The 19,636-nt window shown below is 36.7% G+C and overlaps 1 protein-coding gene across 2 annotated transcripts in view; it reads right to left on the minus strand.

Annotated features, from left to right (window-relative positions):
* The window catches only part of KCNH7 (potassium voltage-gated channel subfamily H member 7), a 470,910-nt gene extending 462,341 nt beyond the window's left edge, over window positions 1-8,569 (minus strand). For both annotated transcript variants that reach the window (XM_003795144.2, XM_012808462.1), the window contains exons 1-2: window positions 8,268-8,569; window positions 6,358-6,588 (exon numbers count right to left, since the gene is read on the minus strand). In XM_003795144.2, coding sequence (XP_003795192.1) covers window positions 6,358-6,588; window positions 8,268-8,343 — 307 coding nt within the window. In that variant the 5' untranslated portion in view covers window positions 8,344-8,569. The remainder of the gene's footprint in view (window positions 1-6,357; window positions 6,589-8,267) is intronic.
* Between the last annotated feature and the right edge of the window lie 11,067 nt (window positions 8,570-19,636).

The raw sequence follows: 19,636 nt of genomic DNA on the forward strand, positions 1-19,636 counted from the left end.
TAATATGTTGCACACTCCAGATGCTACCCTGGAGTCCAGAACCAAGTGCAGACAGTGGGACATTAGGGAGACGTTATAGAGAAGTTTTTGATCCATCTTTAGAAGGATGATGATAATTTCTTCAGGGTGAGAAGCTGAGGAAAGGGCATTCCATTCCCAGAGCCTTTAAACTATTTATTATAGGCAAAGAAAGACTTTTAAAGGATAAATAGACTCTACCGGAATAAAAACGCATGGGTTCTATGAGAAACTCTGAACAGTTAAGTAGGACTGGAAGATACAATTTATAGGAGAAAAGACATTGGCAATTCAACTAACTGATTTTTGTTGAATACATTATAGACAGGTAACCATACCAGAAATAACGCTATGTACATTACTGTATGTAACGCATTCATTCAGTCTAACAAAGTGGATGCTATTCTCCAAATATATACCAGAAAAGGAAACTAACATACCAAGAAGGTAAATTTGGTCAATTTCACCTAACTCCTTTCATGCCTGGGATTCCAGATCAGATCCTCTAAACATACCCGCTATAATTTCAATGTGTGTGTCCCTCCAGAATTTATATGTTGGAACTTAAAACTCAAGGTGATAGTATTAAAAAGTGGGTGTTTTAGGGAATGCGACTGAGCCATGGATGCTCCATTCTCCTGAATAGGATAAATATCCAGATAAAAGAGGTTTCCTGTGCTGCCTACCCCTATTTGCCCTTTTGCCTTTGGCCACCTGAGGACACAACAGGGAGCCATCACCATGGTGAAAGCAGAGAGCAAGCCTTCCCCAGACAAAGAACCTGCTGGTACCTTGATCTTGAACTTCCCAGTTCCTAGAATGGTGAGAAACAAATTCCTGTTGTTTATAAATTACTCAGTCTAAGGTATTTTGTTATAGCATCAGGAAGAGACTAAGACAATGCCTACTTGAAAATTTAAGTGAGTTAAATTCTGAAGGCCACCAAATATCTGACCAGAGTCCAAAACTTTATCCTGAGAGCTTTACAAGTGACAGTAGGTTTTGAAGCTTAGGTATAACACAGATGCACTGAGCATCAGTGAGACAAAGCTGTTGGACTCAGATTCCACTGTGTATAAGCTATGTGAGATGTGGCAAATTAATCTCTCTGGTCTCTGTTTTCTTTTCATAAAATGGGGAAAATAAAAATATGTATTTAATGAAATTATTGTACCCATTATTTTATCTAGAAAATTTACTTACAGTGATTCTTGGCTCTACTAAGTCAGCAATGTAAGAAATTCATGTTTTAGAAATAGCTCTCCAAGAATATTATAGAGAGTATTCGAGAAGGAGAGTCCAATACTTCAGAAGAAGGGTATAGCAGCTTTTAGTCAGAGGACTTTAAAGGGGGTGGAGGAGGAGGGGCGGCCCTGAGAAATATTTCAGATGTAAATACTGAAAGTATTTGGTGATCAAGGAGGGAGGAGAGGAAGATTGAAAAACAGGAAATGACACCAAGGCTCTAGTTTAGACGCCCAGGTAAAAGAGGATTTTTCTCAGTGTTTCATAGTCCAACTGTACTTCCCTGTGGCTCAACTATCCCAAGACTTTCCTTCTGGCTGGCTGCCAACAATGGATTCAGTGACTGTTTATAGTTAAAGAAAAAAGTAGATGATATTCTCCAACTATATGCCAGAAGAAGGCCAGTAGAACCAAATTCCTCCCTGTAAGCCTATGATAGGACTATAGTCCTAAACTGACGTGTTCTCAAGCACCTTGGATGTGAAAATAACTGAGCAGTCATCTCTCATGTTGGCCAACAACATGGCTTCTTGTTGGCACTAGAGCTTCATAAATGTATGGTGTTGGTGGGTGGTGAAAAAAAACTGATGAATAGAGCTGATCCACAATTTTAGGACATTTTTGTTTCACTTTGGACAATATTGAAATAAAGTTTTCAAATTGTGGGGAAGAGTGTTTCTTGAGAATGCATATTTTCAGATATAATTGATCACATTTGAATTTTACATAATATCCAAAGTCCATGGGATGTTATAAAACTTGTGAGTGGAAAAAATGAATTTTTAGATTACAGCTATTCCAATATCCTACTGAAGAGAACATGAAAACATATAAACAAAGATAAGATGAATACTCAAGTAAGTTCTAGGCAAGATACTTCCTGGAAATTTTTCTTATGGCTTAAATTACATACATATAAAATATATTTCTGTCCTTGTCTAAAAACTACCATCTGTACCTCTACTATACAATCCAAGAATTAGGAGTGTTGAATATTTCACATGGCATATAACATATAAAGCTATTATGAGGTTTATGTTTATAATGTTACCATTTAAACTAAACCGGATTGCTTCTTGGACAAATTATTATTGTGTATACAAGACTAAAGGTGACAGGAGATACACCTAAGCAAGTTTATTTTAAAGTTGTATAATAGAGGGGTTAAGGTACTTATAAATCTTATAAGTTCTCCATGCATGTAAAAGCTTCTTCATTTCATAGTCCATATATTCATTTTCAAAAAATCTTATTGAACATCTGAGGTTTAGAAGGTAGAAATGAACATTAGTCACACTATCAACTGGATTGAATCATTTTTGCATCTTTTCCTATTGTTTTTCTAGTGCCTAATACATTACGTCACACTAGACAGATGTGGCTCCCAATATCCAGCTTCTCCTTTACTCACAAAAACACATCACTTTCTAGAAGGTATGGCTACATAATTTTCAGACATGGTAGATTAGTTTATCAGACCAACACCTCTTCTGAGCTAGTGGAATCAAGCACTGCTTCTACAACTTTCACTGCCTGAATTAGGCAAAGGACTTCCCTCAGTCCCTTCTCATTCTTCAGTTATTTAAATGCAACAGGAAGATAAGACAGGGAGCTCTCCACATATCTGGTTTGCTAACAAACTTGCCATTGCACTGTGTCCGAAAGCATAGTGACCAAAACACAGGAATGGTCTGACCTCTAAAAATCATACATTTGAAGCCTTGCTTTCCTCCTGATAAAGACCTCCATTTCTCCTGGAGAAATTTACTTTGATTTTCCAAATCTTTAAATTTGCTTGATAATTTAAGATCAAAGTAACATATCTAGATATGCCTAAAGGGGATCAGCACTTCAGCCACCTCGCTCCATTTCATGACATAGTCCAAATCAGATGAAAATAAACTTAGGAAAGGCCATCTAAACTATTTTTATTCTGTTTCCTTTCTGTTCTCATCATTTACAAACCGTGAACCAGTTAATAGCTGAATTGTTTGCTATTTCTCAATCACTATTGCTAAAACGGTATTTTTAAAGTGAATGTATTATCCTATCACAATACATGCCCACCCTTATATAAGCCTCAGCATAATTATAGTTTTGTGTAATTAGAATTTTATGTCAAAAAATTTACAGTTTCATCACCTCAAGCAATATTTTACAGCTGCCAAGAATGATTTATGCAATAAAACTGTAAAATAGAATCCTCAAAGGAAGAGCTGTCAAATAGTCCTATTGCAAATAACTAGTTTAAAAAAATGAGTATTCTGGTAAACTGCAACTCTGGGTGCTCCCAGCGCAATCACACAGAGGAGCACGGGAGGAAGTGTTCCCACTGGTGACCATGGGCACCATGCACTGCGTCACTGTAAACTCACTGTGTAGATCATGGACCCAAACTGCTTAGTAAGCCTCTGGGCCACTCTGGAGAACAAGCTTTCAGAAATAATGCCTTCCTAATATATTTGCTATTCTAGTAAAAGCAAATGGAAAAACTGGAAACAGAATATCTCAACTTTTGTTAATTTGCTCATTGTACGTATTACTCTTCATATTCCCACGAAATGGCAAAATTAAAGGAATAAGTAAAGAAGGCATTTATTGTATACAATTAAGAAATCAAGAAACTCTCAAAAGTCAATGAGCTCAATGATAAACAATTAAGGAAACGTAGAGAAATGAACCTATAAAAATATGGGGGATTTTTCACCTTGCCTGCTTTTATAAATGGAGAGTGGCTGGCAGTGCTCTAAGAGGCAAGACTATCAAAGCTTTTGAACTTCCTAAGCTTTGAGTTATTTTGCAGTTGCCATATGAATAAAACCAATGCCCTCTGAAGATTCCATTAGAGGTATCTGAACTAGCAGCCAAAACAAGGTTTATTACTATCCAAGCAAACAAGTATGACTGTGTCTTCGCAATATAAAAAGGTCATTCAAATTTATATTTTTGCCTATGGAAAAAAAAAGAAAAGGCTTGCCCCATCACCTCATGTTCCCCAGGTAAATTAAAGCAAAATAGGCAGAGTTTGTTGTTAACTCTAAAGATATCCAAGTCTTTGAAGACTGAATTACATCTGAAAAAGTAGTTAACAGAAACAAAATTGTCACCAAAAGATAAAGCTTTATACCTAAATAAGCTTGCAAATAAATATTCCTCTTCCAAATATAGGAGACTTTTGATTGAGATAACCAAGTAAATTGTTCAGATGGCAATATATGCATTAGTCAATGTACTAACATCTTTAGTCCAGAAAGTTTGACAATAATGATTATGATTCCATATTAAATTGCCTTTTAAAGGTGTTTTGCCATCATTTTATATACTCACATGGTACAAGTTTCAAAACATCACCACTCTCCTCTCAGTGTAATAGAAAACAACTTCTATTTGAAAACATTCTGAGAAATATATTTAGTATCTAAGTAATTCAGGCAGTCCAGATTAAATTTATACTTAAATTCTGTAAGTTGTAAAAAAGTTGAAATGTTCTAGAAAACAAAATGAGCAAAGATGGATCAACATTCCCTGAAGTAACCACAATATAGATTGTGTTGACATTATAACAAATATTCAGATAAGAAAAAATGTCAGACATTCAAATTGTTCCAAAAGTCCAGATTGTTGGCATCAAATACACAGTGGAGAGAAGTTGCATTTGGGTAGTGAGAGTCTCGGTCCAATAAATATTTTCAAGACAGCAGAGCAATTAGGCTATTTCTAGTATGCCAATTCTACTGATTGAAAAGTGGGGGGAAGAATGGGAAGAATTTTAAAAATAATCTCTGTGTTGCTTGATAATCATATAATTTCTTTCATTCCAGATTAATACAAAATTATACAAACCTGCTTTTCCAGTAATGCTTTGTTATACATACTCACTCGGGTTTCAAATTAAGTAAAATACAGTAATTAAGAATTATACATTTTTATGACGAAATGTTTAATTATAAGAAAATAAGAGTAAGCATTGAACCTTTCCCCTGCTGTATTTATTTCTCTCCAGTTTACCAAATGATGAGTCATTATATGATATAGGCCACAGCATAACACACATTTTCCAAAAACTTAAAGGTTTTCTAAAAATCTGAACCAGTACCCCTCTGCCTCACTAATTTCTGTTAATAGAATTAAAATAAATACATATTGATGTAATATAAACAAAATTAATTAAATGTGAATTTTCAAAATAATTGTTTACCTTTAAGTGCTAAGTTGTCAAGTAGCATTAAATGTGCACGTGTGAGAATGTATAAACCTTAAAATGGGTATATCTGAGTATTCACACACGTGGGTTCATACACAAACATTTCACGTATTTAAGGCATGCATGTCCATTAAATTTATATTTTTTAGTTCTAAGTCTATTATTGTTTTATAGCAAGCTTTGAAGAAGAAGGTAAGTCCTTGAAGTTAAGGTATAAGTTTAAAATGCTAGTTTTGCTACACCTTTATAAATGAATACTAAACTCTACAGTGTCATGGTGCCTTTTCTACACTTCTTATTTTAGGACACAACTTAAATACATGAACAATCTTTGTTATTTGACCATACATAGTTTAACTGGACTAATTTTAGAAGTTCCTATTTACCATCCTTAATCTTACATAAAGAGAAGCAAAAGAAACAAGAGATTTTTGCCTATCGAATAAAACTAAAACCAATAAACACCCATAATAGTTCTAATTTCAGGTATAGAGTTTTCAACAAGACTTTGCTTTGTGTTTTCAAGTTCAAGCAAAATGCAACTCTGTATTTCTCTCCTAACAAATATGCATCAACATAAGTAGTAAATTAGTAGTCTTTATACTATCCCCGAGAGAGAAGAGTGTGGAAGAGTGACTTATAGCATTTTGTCCTGTGTGATAATAAGTTACTGTACTTCTGAAGAATTCAAGAAGAATATCCTTATTCAAAGAAGAAGTTGTTTCTACTATACCACAAATAAAAATATCTATACTTCTTGGGTCCCCAGAAATTAAAAACGAAGAGTATTTCTATAATTAAATACTTGGGGATTCTCTGCATATGAACTTTAAATAATCAAAATGTCTTTTCAATGGACTAAAAAAAATCCTGAAATAGATCAACGTTACCATTTTTGTGGTAGTAGGTGACCTCCACTTTCCTCTCTTCTGACCCCAGCAATGCCTGGGCAATTTGGGCAATATCATGTCTCTTGGTCTCAGGCCCGTGGAGAAAGTCGCAGGTGCATGGCTTCTGCATGACATCTGGCCTCGAGAAACCAGTCATCTCGCAGAACCCATCATTGCAATAGATGATGGCACAGTTCTGCACTCTGGCATTTGCAATGATAAATTTTTTGTCTGTAATAAGAAGAAAGGAAGGCATCTTTTGAAAAGCTTTCATACTATTCTCATTAACTCAGAAGCAATTTGTTGCATAAGAAGTGTAAAGTGCAGGCACTTCCCCAAATTACTAATGGCCCTGGCTTTTATGAGAAAAAGGAATCACAAAACCCCCCACAAACTTTAAATATGAGCTTAACGGTCCTAAGTAACTTTACCAAAAAGTATGAAGAAGCCACTCTTCACATTGCGAGAATATAATTTCCCAATTGTCTAGTTTTCAATCACTGCAACTCCCACGGGTCCCAGTGGACACTCAGATAAGCAGCTGACCCATTGATATTTCCAGAATGCCACTTAATTTTAAGGTAAATGATATAAAATCAAAACAATGAAACAGCCTGTAGTTTGTCAGATTCCTCACTTCAACCTTGACCCTTAGAATATAACTTTCTCCAAGTAGTTATTATTTTTTGGCAGTTCTAAGTCATATTACACCTATGATGCTTTTTTAAAAAAAGACAACTAGCTTTAACAATGAAACTACCTTCCATTCATTAGCAGTTCAACAATGCAAAGGTCACCTTTCAGAATATGTTTACCAAAAGAAAACTATTTATACATACACACACACTCACACACACACACAGAGTAAATATCATGTTAAAACCTTTTCACTTTTACTTTGGGGAAACTTGAATTTTTGTAGATGAGTATATTTTAGTACAAAGAGCTTATCAATTTTGATTGAGGACTATATTTACTACTTCCAGATAAAATATGAAGCAGGATATATGAGTTTATTTTGCACACCAGGTACAAGACACTCACATCACTAAGGGCAGTGCTGAAATACGGCAAAATACATGACATAAACGTGTTAACATTGTTTCAGGAAAAGTAAAATATTAATTAACAAGTATATGGATTTAAATTAATATATTTAATTAACAACAATTCAGTCCTCATATTTAGTATACATGAGAACATTAAATTTCCCTGCAGTCAGTACATGTGGGATTTACTTCTTACACTTGTTTTTAAATTTCTATATGGGAAAATTTAAGGGGATAATAAAAGGACAGAAATATTCTTTTGAATAATGAGCCATTTGCATTGGGAACCAGCACAGATGATATACTGCATTCCCAAATTATCTTGCTTGGGATATATTTGCATTGATTCAACACAAAGTTTAGCTTCTATAAACTGCCAGCAAGGAAGCATCTCCGTCACACCACGGCCCAGCAATTTAACCAAGGTAAAATATAGTTTGCATGGCTGTTTACATCGCTACTACCATTTACATTCTCTTGATCGAAGAGGTTGGTCTGCTCTGCTCCCGACTTTCAAAAAGTCTACGGTAAAACAGCCTCAAAATGTAAAACCGTGTTATACTAGCACGTTCCCTTTAAGATAGTAGAATAGTAGGGCATTAAGTAGCAAGGCAGATAATGGAGCAGTGGGAGAGGAGGATCAAATTGCCTCCTATAATGGAGACCATAATCTAAAATGTAAATCAAAATTGGTATCAGAAGGCGAACGCTCCCGCTGCCTTTGGAACCTCCTGGCTCGGTTTCCCAGCCCTTAACTTGACAGAGCTGGAGTTGCCGGTCTCCCCAGCTTGGAAGCGGAGGACGCCAAGTGCTCTTCTGAAGCAGAAAGCGAGGGAGAGGAAAAAGAACAAATGAACTTACTTTGCCCTTCAAATTTCCGTATGATGGTCCCCAGAAATGTGTTTTGTGGTGCCACATGCCCCCTGCGCACAGGCATGGTGACCCGTCTTCCGAGGAGCGCTCCCCCGAGCTCTGGAGTTCTCCCGGGATCGCTCCTCCGCTAGAGCCCAGGCCAGCGCGCGAGCCGCTCTTTGTGGCAGAGCATCCTCTTTGGAAACCAGGATTCTCTTCCCATTAGCACCACTTCTAGACACCCGCTTTCCCCACCGAAGTCCAATCCATTCCCCTCACCTCCCGGAGGGGGCCTGGCGCTGGACTGCCGCGGGCGAGAGGGCTGGGGGTGGGGAGAGGGAAGGAGGCGGGGAGAGGGGAGGCGGCGGGGGAGGGAAGGCGGGAGGGCGCGGAGGGGGTGGGGTGGGAAGGGGGCGGGGAGTCACAAGGGCAATCGATCTGTTTCTCTTCTCCCAAACAGCGCCAATTTCCCAGTGCAAATGGGCTTAACCTGGCAGTTGCCCAGAGCCGCGAGGAGGGCTGGGGGTGGGGTGGGGGATTGAGGGGGATGGAAGACTTCTGCGGCTTTTGTAGGAAGGGGAGAAAGAAAAGGAGACTGGGGTTGGGGGGAGGGGTGACGTTTCTATCTCCGCCCTATCCCCCTACACACACACACACTCACACACACACGCACGCACGCGGGCACACGCGCAAGAACACACACTCCCTTTATCCCGAGAGCCTGGGCGCCGCCACAGCTCGGATTACTCAAGCGTGCCTTAGCGGAAGCCAGCCAAGAAATCTCCAAAACTGAGTGACCAACAGCTACTCTGGGAAAATGATCTCCACGGCCACCAGCCCCAGGGGCTCCATCCCTGAGCTCCTCACGCCGCAGTAGCTAATGCAACCTTAGCTGCCAAGAAAAGACAGGTGGGAAAACAGTCCCTCCGAAGGAATATTTGGACGCTCTGTTGGCGCTCAGGAGGTTGAAGATCGAGGATGAGCCACTTAAGGGTGCAGTTTAGCCTCAGAGCGCAGCTCGGCTCCCCGGGCTTAGCGAGGGTGGGCGCTGAAGCCCGAACTAAACTGGCACGCGGGTCCCCGAGCAGCGCGGAGCGGCGCCCGGGAAGAGCCCAGCTGCCCGCCCGCCCGCGCCGGGGAGCATGCCCAGATCCGCGGCTCGAGCCCCCGTGGGGCTGCGGTGCTGGGGAGGGATCGGGTCTCCAGGTTCCGAAGGCTGCGAGAAGATGGGAAAGCCAGAAGATGAGAAGACTGTGCGAGTCACTGGCACAAAACCAGGAAAGAGTTTGAAATGGGCGAGGCTGGGCGCCAGGGGGAAGGAACAAAAGGTGGGTGGAGCTAAGAGTTGTCAGCCTTCCTGTGACCTCCCACGCCACTCATTCCTGAACGCACTGACTACATCATTCCGCTCTCCTCTGTCATTTATAAGAAATCATCTGGTTTAGGGTAGAAAGGATACAGGGGTCCTCCTCATTTTTGGCTCTCAGAGGCTGCCAACGTGGGAATCTCAGGGTATACACACACTTTTCTCTCCAAATCATCTTTCCGGGGACTTAGGAAAACAAACGTGACAAGCCATGCAAGGAAAACGTGTTTTCAAACTTGTTTTTCTAGTTTTTCTTGCTTACTTTCCGTTTGTTATCTCCGCTTTTAACCCTCCGTGCCCTTGTTCTAAATGGAATTTGCCACCACTTCAGCTTACAGAAGTAGAACAGGACAAATCTCGCTGAGCGTCCAGAGACCCTTATCAAAACCTGTCATCGCATGGTACAATTTTGGGTGTACCTGCAGCCCGTCAGCCTGCTTCAGTGGTGCCTTGAGTCGGAATGGTTTATATTTTCCCAGTTGCAGCTTTAAATGTGAAGTGAAATAATGAGGGTAGAACCAAGAAGGGCTGAGAAGTAGGATTCATTTAGGAAAGTGAATCATGTGGATTGCAATAAATAATAAAGAAATAAACATACAACTTTTACTTCATGTTCCCCAAATTGTAAATCAAAAATTAAAAAAAAAACAACCAAAAACAAAGACCTAATCAATTCTTATCAAAATCATGCAAGTGAATCAAATGAAGACATTGCCTTGGAATGTGGAATTTTACGATTAGTTTTACTTTAAAAAGAAGCAACCTATGACAGCGCCTAGGCTCTTAGGGTAGCTTGAGATTTCCTGAATCTGTTAAGGTTGCTTCTGTCATAATATAGAAAGGCAACATTCTTCGATGTGCGACTTAATTTTCTCTCTCTCTCGCCTTTTTTTCTTTATAGGTAGGTCATTGTGTAATTCTGTTCTCTAAAGGCAGCTTGGTTTGCAAGACAAGAGTTCCTCTCCCAGGTGCTGAATGTGTAGAGCTCTCCATGGTTCTGACTCAGCTCTACTGTTAGCAAACGCTCTCTGCCTATAACCAACCACAGGCAATAGAACTGCAAACTCAAGCAAATGGCCCTAGTATGTTCACATCCTCCACTCGTTATTGAATACCCACAGACACACACAGTGCTACTTGCACCCCACTTCTATGACACATTTCTTCTTAATGAGACCCCAGTTCATTTTTCTTCCAAGTGCATCAAAAACTCCAGAGAAAACTGAACAAATTGCATAACGTGTGTTTTTAATTAAAGTTTCATGTATACAGTTGTACTGTAATTTTGATTTCACAGCTTAATAATAAAACAGTAGGTTATAGCTAATACTTGTTTTTTAAAAATCACATATAAACAGTGAATTAATATTACCTGAAGGTAGTAGGCACTTCCAAATACAGTTTGAAACACAAAGTTTTTCTTCATATGACAAGATGTATTGATATGCAGAAGGAAAATGTGAGTCTGGAAACCCTTGAGTTCCACTTTCTTCGAAAGGGCAAGATATTTTCCCATCCCTGAAGTATCCTCTCTTTCTCTACAAGTTTCAGAATGGTCTCTGTTTGTTTGGATTGGTTAATTAAACACACATTAGTTAAGTTCCATTGGCCATGTTATGTCTGAGTAAGTTCTGAGGACTTCACATTTTTTCCAAATTCATTTAGCTCTAAGATTACTTGTACTGAGGATTCAGTGTAAAATCATGGGACATTTTATAACCTATGTATTGCAAATGATTGATCTGAGCAGAAGATTAAAGGCATCCTGTTTCTAAATCACCCTAGTTAATTGTGTTCATGCATTATACATTGAAACAGTGGAGACAAGTACATTAATCTATGTTCAGCCAATAATAGAATAAAATCACAGGATTGTAATCATGGCTACTTGCTGGCTGGAAAATTATTCTTCTCCCCATCCTCACCCTCTACAAAAGCTAACTTTATCTTTTCTCTTGAGACCAGGTTTAATAAGTTGTTAGTATTTTTGGAACTTTTTAGAAGTCCAAATATTGAACAAAGCCCATAAGTTCAACTGTTGAAACCCTGTACAGCTTAACACCCAATTTAATCTGCATATAGGCAAAGATACAAAATAGGTAGATACATTCTTATGAGTACTCAATTATCCATATTACCTTAAATTAAGTCACGTAGTATTTAGATATGTTAAATCTTTTAAATAATGCCTACCACATAACAAATTTTACACATATATTATTTTGCATACAACTCACAGAGTTACTGGAATGCAGCTTAAGAAAACAGCATTAGAAATCATTCAAGCCATATATTATTGTTTGAATCTTTAAGGCAATGGCAACAGCCCTCATTGTGAGATATTTACATTAATAAATTTATAGAGAATAGAAATTTTTTAAGATTAAATTAAAATGTGTATTGTTTTCTTCACATTTTTGAAATACCATGGGACATAAATCAATAAAATTAAAGTTTTCCCCAATTTAGCAAAACTGGTTTAAAGATCAGAGGATAACAATGCAGCATTTTAATGGCTATTTTAGTGAAGTCTTCTATGGGGATCCTGGACATTATCCTATTAAATGGGTCACATTTAACTGAGGAAATGTCTGACCTTACAGTTATAAGTTACACAGATTCTGGCTCATATTATTATATGCGATTCTAGAATTTCACAAGAGGCAGAAATTTTGAGGTCATCTATTAAAACAATAATATTTCTATGTAGCACAGAATAGTGGAAAGTATAAGGAAATAACTGGGTTCTAAAATGAAATTGCCACCTGAAGAAGAAAATAATGAAAATAGTTAAGATATTTTGTTCATAGCTTTCTTTCTAAAATCAATATAACAATCCCAAACTTTAGTGTTGTGGGAAGAATAAGTATGAAAACAAATATATAGTGCTTAGCAAAAAATCTTATATATAGTGATTATTTAAATACCACTTGACCTACAGCCCAAACACTCTACAAATCAGTAAATTAAGCTCAGCGCCTGTAGCTCGGTAAGTAGGGCACCTGCCACATACACCAAGGCTGGCAGGTTTGAGGCTGGCCTGGGCCTGCTAAACAACAATGACAACTGCAACCAAAAAATATCCAGGCATTGTTGTGGGCACCTATAGTCCCAGCTACTCGGGAGGTGGAGGCAAAAGAATCATTTAAGCCCAAGAGTTTGAGTTTTCTGTGAGCTATGACTCCTCGGCACTCTGCCAAGGGCGACATAGTGATATGTCTCAAAAACAAAAAAATGTTTTGTCTCAATCAAAACATTTTATGTTTTTGTCTCAAAAACAACAAAAAAAAATCAGTAAATTAGTAATTTTAACATCTAAGATTTAACTAATTCAGATTAAGGTTATACTATGGGGATGTGTGTGTGCATGTGTGTATTTGGGGCATGAGAAGGAAGGTATAGAATGGAGTAGGTGAATTCTCTTAATCCACATGATTTATAATAATACTAGTGACTGCTTTGAAAATATTAGCATAATCATATCTGGTTAGAAAATTAAATACTCCTTTATAAAGCTTAGACACTTTGAGATACTGTCCTTTATTTGTTAGCTTTAATACAATGGTTATTATTTACTTTACCTCAGATAACTTTGTGATAATATATTGTTATTTTTTATCCAAGTGATTAGTATTTAGCTCATCTTACTGACAATATGTGAATCTTACTGTAAGAATAAAGTCTTCCCTGTGAGAAATTGTTCTCAGTCTGTCCCTAATATATACCTATTTCTGTAGAAAACAATCTGTTCATATGTGTATTATTAATATTATTCATTAATAATGGACATATGAGATAGCTAGTGTCCTAAATAAACTATTCCAATTCATTTTTAAAAACTTATAAATTTATGTTTGCTAAAATAAACAGTTACAGAGATAATCCAGGTAAATATTTGAGAGAGTATATTGGTAAGACTTTTAGAAAGTTATTTACTAAAATTAAGAAATAATTTAGCACATTTTTCAAAATGATCATGTGGTTAAATACAGCTTTTTTAAGGTTAAGAGAGTACATGAAACTTCTTTTATATTTGTGGATCTTAAAGTTGTATGAGTTGATATAATCATTCATAATCATTCACATTAATTAATTTATTATATTCATTAGTCTAACATGTTTGGTCTTTGCATCTTGTGGAAACATATATGCATTTGGACAATTAAGTTCATAAACTCCTCCTAGAAAAGTTCTACATTGAGATTAAGAAAGAAATTACCAAATTTTTGGAACAAATGATAATGAAGACATGAATTACCTGAACCTCTGAGATACCACAAAAGCAGTCCTAGAGGGAAATTTATAGCATCGCAAGCCTTCCTCAAGACAACAGAAAGAGGAAGTTTACAACTTAATGGGACATCCCAACCACCTGAAAAAGTAAGAACATTCCAATCCCAAACCCAGCAGAAGTAAAGAAATAATGAAAATTTGAGCAGAATTAAATGAAATTAAAAACAAAAGGATTATACAACGATCAATAAATCAAAAGGCTGGTTTTTTGTAAAGGTCAATAAACAGATAAACTTTTGGTTAACCTAACCAGGAAGAAAAGAGTAAAATCTCTAATTTCATCAATCAGAAATGACAAGATGAAATAACTACAGACTGCTCAGAAATTCAAAAAATCCTTAATGAATATTACAAGAAACTCTATTTTCAGAAATACGAAAATATGAATGAAATAGACCAATACTTGGAAGCACACCACCATTCTAGACTTAGCCAGAATGAAGTGGAAATGTTTAACAGGCCTATATCAAGTTCTAAAATAGCATCAACTATCCAAAATCTCCCCAAAGAGAAAAGTCCAGGACCAGATGGCTTCATATCAGAATTCTACCAAACCTTTAAAGAGGAACTAGTACCTATGTTACTTAACCTTTTCTAAAATATAGAAAAAGAAGGAATACTACCCAACATATTCTATAAAGCAAACATCACCTTGATCCCCAAACCAGGAAAAGACCCAACAAGAAAAGAAAATTATAGACCAATATCTCTAATAAATATTGATGCAAAAATATTCTATAATTTCCTAGCAAACAGAATCCAGCAGCACATCAAACAAATTATACACCATGACCAAGTGGGTTTTATTCCAAGTTCTCAAGGCTCTTTTCAGTATACATTAAACTATAAATATAATTCATCGCATAAACAAATTAAAAAACAAAGACCATATGATTCTCTCAATTGATGCAGAAAAAGCTTTAGATAATATCCAGCATCCTTTCATGATCAGAACACTTAAGAAAACTGGTACAGAAGGGACACTTCTTAAACTGATAGAGGCCATCTACAGCAAACCCATAGCCAATATTGTATTGAATGGCATTAAATTGAAATAATTTCCACTCAGATCAGGAACCAGGCAAGGTTGCCCACTGTCCCCACTGCTTTTTAACATTGTAATGGAAGTCTTAGCTATCGCAATCAGGAAAGAAAAGGCAATGAAAGGTATCCATATAGGGTCAAAGGAGATTAAATTTTCACTCTTCTCAGATGATATGATTGTATATCTGGAAAACCCCAGGGATTCAACTACAAAACTCTTAGAGGTGATCAAGGAATACAGCAATGTGTCAGGTTACAAAATCAATACTCACAAATCTGTAGCCTTTATATACACCAACAATAGTCAAGCTGAAAAAACAGTCAAGGACTCTATTCCTTTTACAATAGAACCAAAGAAGATGAAATATCTGGGAGTTTACCTAACAAAGGACATGAAAGAGCTCTATAAAGAGAACTATGAAACTCTAAGAAAAGAAATAGCTAAAGATGTTAAATGGAAAAACATACCATGCTCCTGGCTGGGAAGAATCAACATTGTTAAAATGTCCCTACTACCCAAAGCAACATACAATTTTAATGCAATCCCTATTAAAGCACCACTGTCATACTTTAAAGACCTCAAAGAAATGATACTTTGTTTTATATGGAATCAGAAAAAAACTCAAATAGCCAAGACATTACTCAGAAGTAAAAGCAAATCAGGAGAAATCATGCTACCAGACCTCAGATTATACTATAAATCCATAGTGATCAAAACAGCATGCTACTGGCACAAAAACTGAGAGATAGATGTATGGAACAGAACAGAGAACCAAGACATGACCCCAGTTACTTACCATTATTTGATCTTCAATAATCCAATTAAAAACATTCAGTAGGGAAAAGACTCCCTATTTAACAAATGGTGCTGGGTGAACTGGCTGGTGACCGGTAGAAGACTGAAACTGGACTCACACCTTTCACCATTAACTAAGATAGACTCTCACTGATTTAAAGATTTAAACTTAAGTCATGATACTATAAAAATACTGGAAGAAAGTGCAAGGAAAACACTTGAAGGAATCAGCCTGGGAGAATATTTGATGAGGAGGACCCCCCTGGTCAATTGAAGCAACACCAAAAATACATTACCTGTATCTGATCAAACTAAAAAGCTTTTCACAACCAAGAACACAGTAAATAAAGCATGCAGACAGCCCTCAAAATGGGAGAAGATATTTGCAGGTTATGTCTCTGATAAAGGTTTAATAACCAGAATTCATAGAGAACTCAAACATATTAGCAAGCAAAGAACAAGTGATCCCATCTTAGGGTGGGCAAGGGACTTGAAGAGAAACTTCTCTGAAGAAGACAGGCACATGCCTACACACATGACAAAATGTTCATCATCTTTAATTATCAGAGAAATGTAAATCAAAACCACTTTGAGATATCATCTAACTCCAGTAAGATTAGCCCACATCACAAAATCCCCAAACCATAGATGTTGGCCTGGTATGGAGAAAAGGGAACACTTCTGCACTGCTGGTGGGAATGCAAACTAATACATTCCTTTTGGAAAGATGTTTGGAGATCACTTAGGGCTCTAAAAATAGACCTGCCATTTGATCCTTCAATTCCTCTATTAGGTATATATCCAGAAGACCAAAAATCACTTTATAACAAAGATATTTGCACCAGAATGTTTATTACAGCCCAATTCATAATTGCTAAGTCGTGGAAGAAGCCCAAGTACCCATCGACCCATGAATAGATCAATAAATTGTGGTATATGTATACCATGGAATATTATGCAGCCTTAAAGAAAGATGGAGACTTTACCTCTTTCATATTTACATGGACAGAGCTGGAACATATTCTTCTTAGCAAAGTATCCCAAGAATGGAAGAAAAAGTATCCAATGTATTCAGCCCTACTATGAAACTAATTTATAAGCACCCAAACTTCCAAATGTGGAGTTTCTCATTTGGCAGGGGTGGGGTGGGGGGTGGGGGTGGATAGGTGGATGGAGGGTAATTGGTGGGACCACACCTACAGTGCATTTCACAAGGGCACATGTTAAATAAATATCTTAACACAATAACTAAGAAAATGTGGTAAAGCTATGTTAACCCATTTGATGAATTTCAAATTGTATATAAAACTAGCACATTGTACCTCATAATTGCATTAATGTACACAACTACAATTTAATAAAAAAAAAAGAAAAGTGATACATGCCTCATTGCTGAATATCACTGTAGTCACCTTTGAAGTACTCCCCTTACGAAACTATGCACAAATGCCAGTACCTAGTACACCTTTCAAATCAATTTTAGAACTATTCTCCTGGATGGCCATCAAAGATGTCATTATATAGTCTAACAATTAACTTAAACTCATCCTAAAAAGGGTGATTTGTGTGTATATATTAGAGTTATACTAAATTGCATTGCTTCATTTCTGGAAGCAATATACTTTAGTTATTTTAAAGACTATGATGGTTCAATTACTTGTATCAGAGCACAGGTTTTATTTTATGTACTACAGAAAGTCTATGTTTAATATGTAAGCAAATATGTATACAAGTAATGAGATTTTTCCCCAAATTGAATTAATTTGAAAACCAAAATTTTGTCTTCAACATATGTTCAGAATATGTGTAATTGAACAAAATATAGAAAACAATGGTGTTCACATACAGAATTGCCTTGTTTTTGTTTTGTTACTATTTCGTAATTATAATGTTACTAGCTACTTTGCTAGTATAACACTAGACTATTTTATGAAAAAGGGATAAAAACAAAATTTACCCTATTATTACCCCCAGATTACTGGCTAACAAGAACTTTTATTCCATAGTGTATAGATTCAGAACCAAACAAAGAGATCAATGGACTGAGTTAAGAAGATAAATTCCTAGAAAGAGGGGACCACTTATCTTCACAGGGGTCAGTCTGTCTGACTATTGATTTGAACAAGTATGTGAGGAAACCACTCAAGACTAGGAGAAGAAACTGAGGGAAAAAATTGCCAAAACAATTAGCAAAGCTCACACAGAACTGGAAGTAGTTGCTATTCTCAGTACTTAAAGTGAAAAACCTACTAATATTTAGGGCAATGGCTAGGATCTTCAGAAACATATTGCATTAATAGTTGGATGTAATTGTACCTTAAATAGAGGCTGCTATACTAAACTCAGAGCAAATCTCAGAAGGCTTATACTGATATGCCAACTTTGTCCCAGGAAAAGGCCAACAATATGTAAATGCCACAAACACATAATAATAAATAATAAATACCATGTGAAACATAATTAAAAATGTTCAGCATCCAAGCAAACACTATTAGACATACAAAAAGTCAGGAAAGCATAAACTGTAACCAGAAAAAAAATATATTAATCAATAGGAGCAGGCCACAAAGGACAACGAGTACTTAGAATGAGAAGACAAGGACATTGAGAGGTTATTAACAAATCTACTACATATGTACAAAAAGGTAGAGGAAAACATAAATGGAATGAAGAAAAATGGAATATTAAGAAAATCCAAATAAAACATGCAGATATGATAACTAGACACTATCAAAAACAATGAGCAATATTGGATACATGGTAACAGAAAGTCTTCTAAATAAAACATCAAGACACATAGGCTGACCAATTAAAGAAGGACAGCATTTTTGACCTATGGAACAACTTCAGGTGGTCTAACAAACATATAATTGGGTTCCCAGGGGGCAATGTTAAATATTTTCTAAATTTAATAAAATATCCGAATTCATTGAAAAGTTTGAGCATGTCAGCCTGAACTGAAATAAAGACCAGCTTCTTGTCTACAAGACATTCATTTAAACTAAAAAGACGTAAATAGGTTTAAAGTCAAATTATGCCAAAAATTATAACATGCGAACTCTACTTAAAAACAAAACTGGAATTACCATATTAAGATCAGACAAAGTAGGTTTTACAACAAGAACAATTATCAGGGAAAATCAACGACATTTCATAATAACAGAGACATTAATCTATTAAGAGTATATAGCAATCTTCTATGTATATGACTTGTACTGGAGTTTTAACATATAAATCAATAACTAATAGAAGTAATGTAGACATATAATAAATATCATTAGGCCATAAAAATGAGATACCATAAAATACATACTACAATGAGACTGAGCATTGAGCCTATTATGGTAAATGTAAGAACTGGTGTGCTGTATGTATGTGTCGCCTAGGAGCAATAGACTATATCATACAGACTGGGTGTGCAATCGGTTTTTGTTGCAACCCCTTGGGACCCCTATGGCCCTGGTCTCAATCACTGCAGGAAGGAACCAGGTGTGATGCGGATTATAAGTACAATCTTGTAGGAGGTGGGCTAGCCCCAGCAACCTCCTCACTAGTCTTTTACTGAGACCATACAACACAGGTGAGGGGAGTAATTAACAAATGGCTATGTGCTGAGGGCTTGGGCTCTTCTTCCGCAAGGAGCACCTGCAGACGAATGGCCTGAGGGTCCATCCCCCAGCTGTCAATCATCTTACTCAGAGGTCATCTGGCTATTGGCATCCTTTACAGGTTATAGAATCTAGGTTTGTGTAAGCACATTCCTAGATAGTCACAGAATAATGAGCCACCTAATCATACATTACATTTCTCAGAATGTATCTCCATTGTTAAATGACACATGGCTGCACTTATAAACCCCACTAAATTAAACAACTTCAA

The sequence above is a fragment of the Otolemur garnettii genome, unplaced genomic scaffold (genome assembly GCF_000181295.1).
Source record: "Otolemur garnettii isolate 467f Iridium unplaced genomic scaffold, OtoGar3 scaffold00090, whole genome shotgun sequence".
NCBI lineage: Eukaryota > Metazoa > Chordata > Mammalia > Primates > Galagidae > Otolemur > Otolemur garnettii.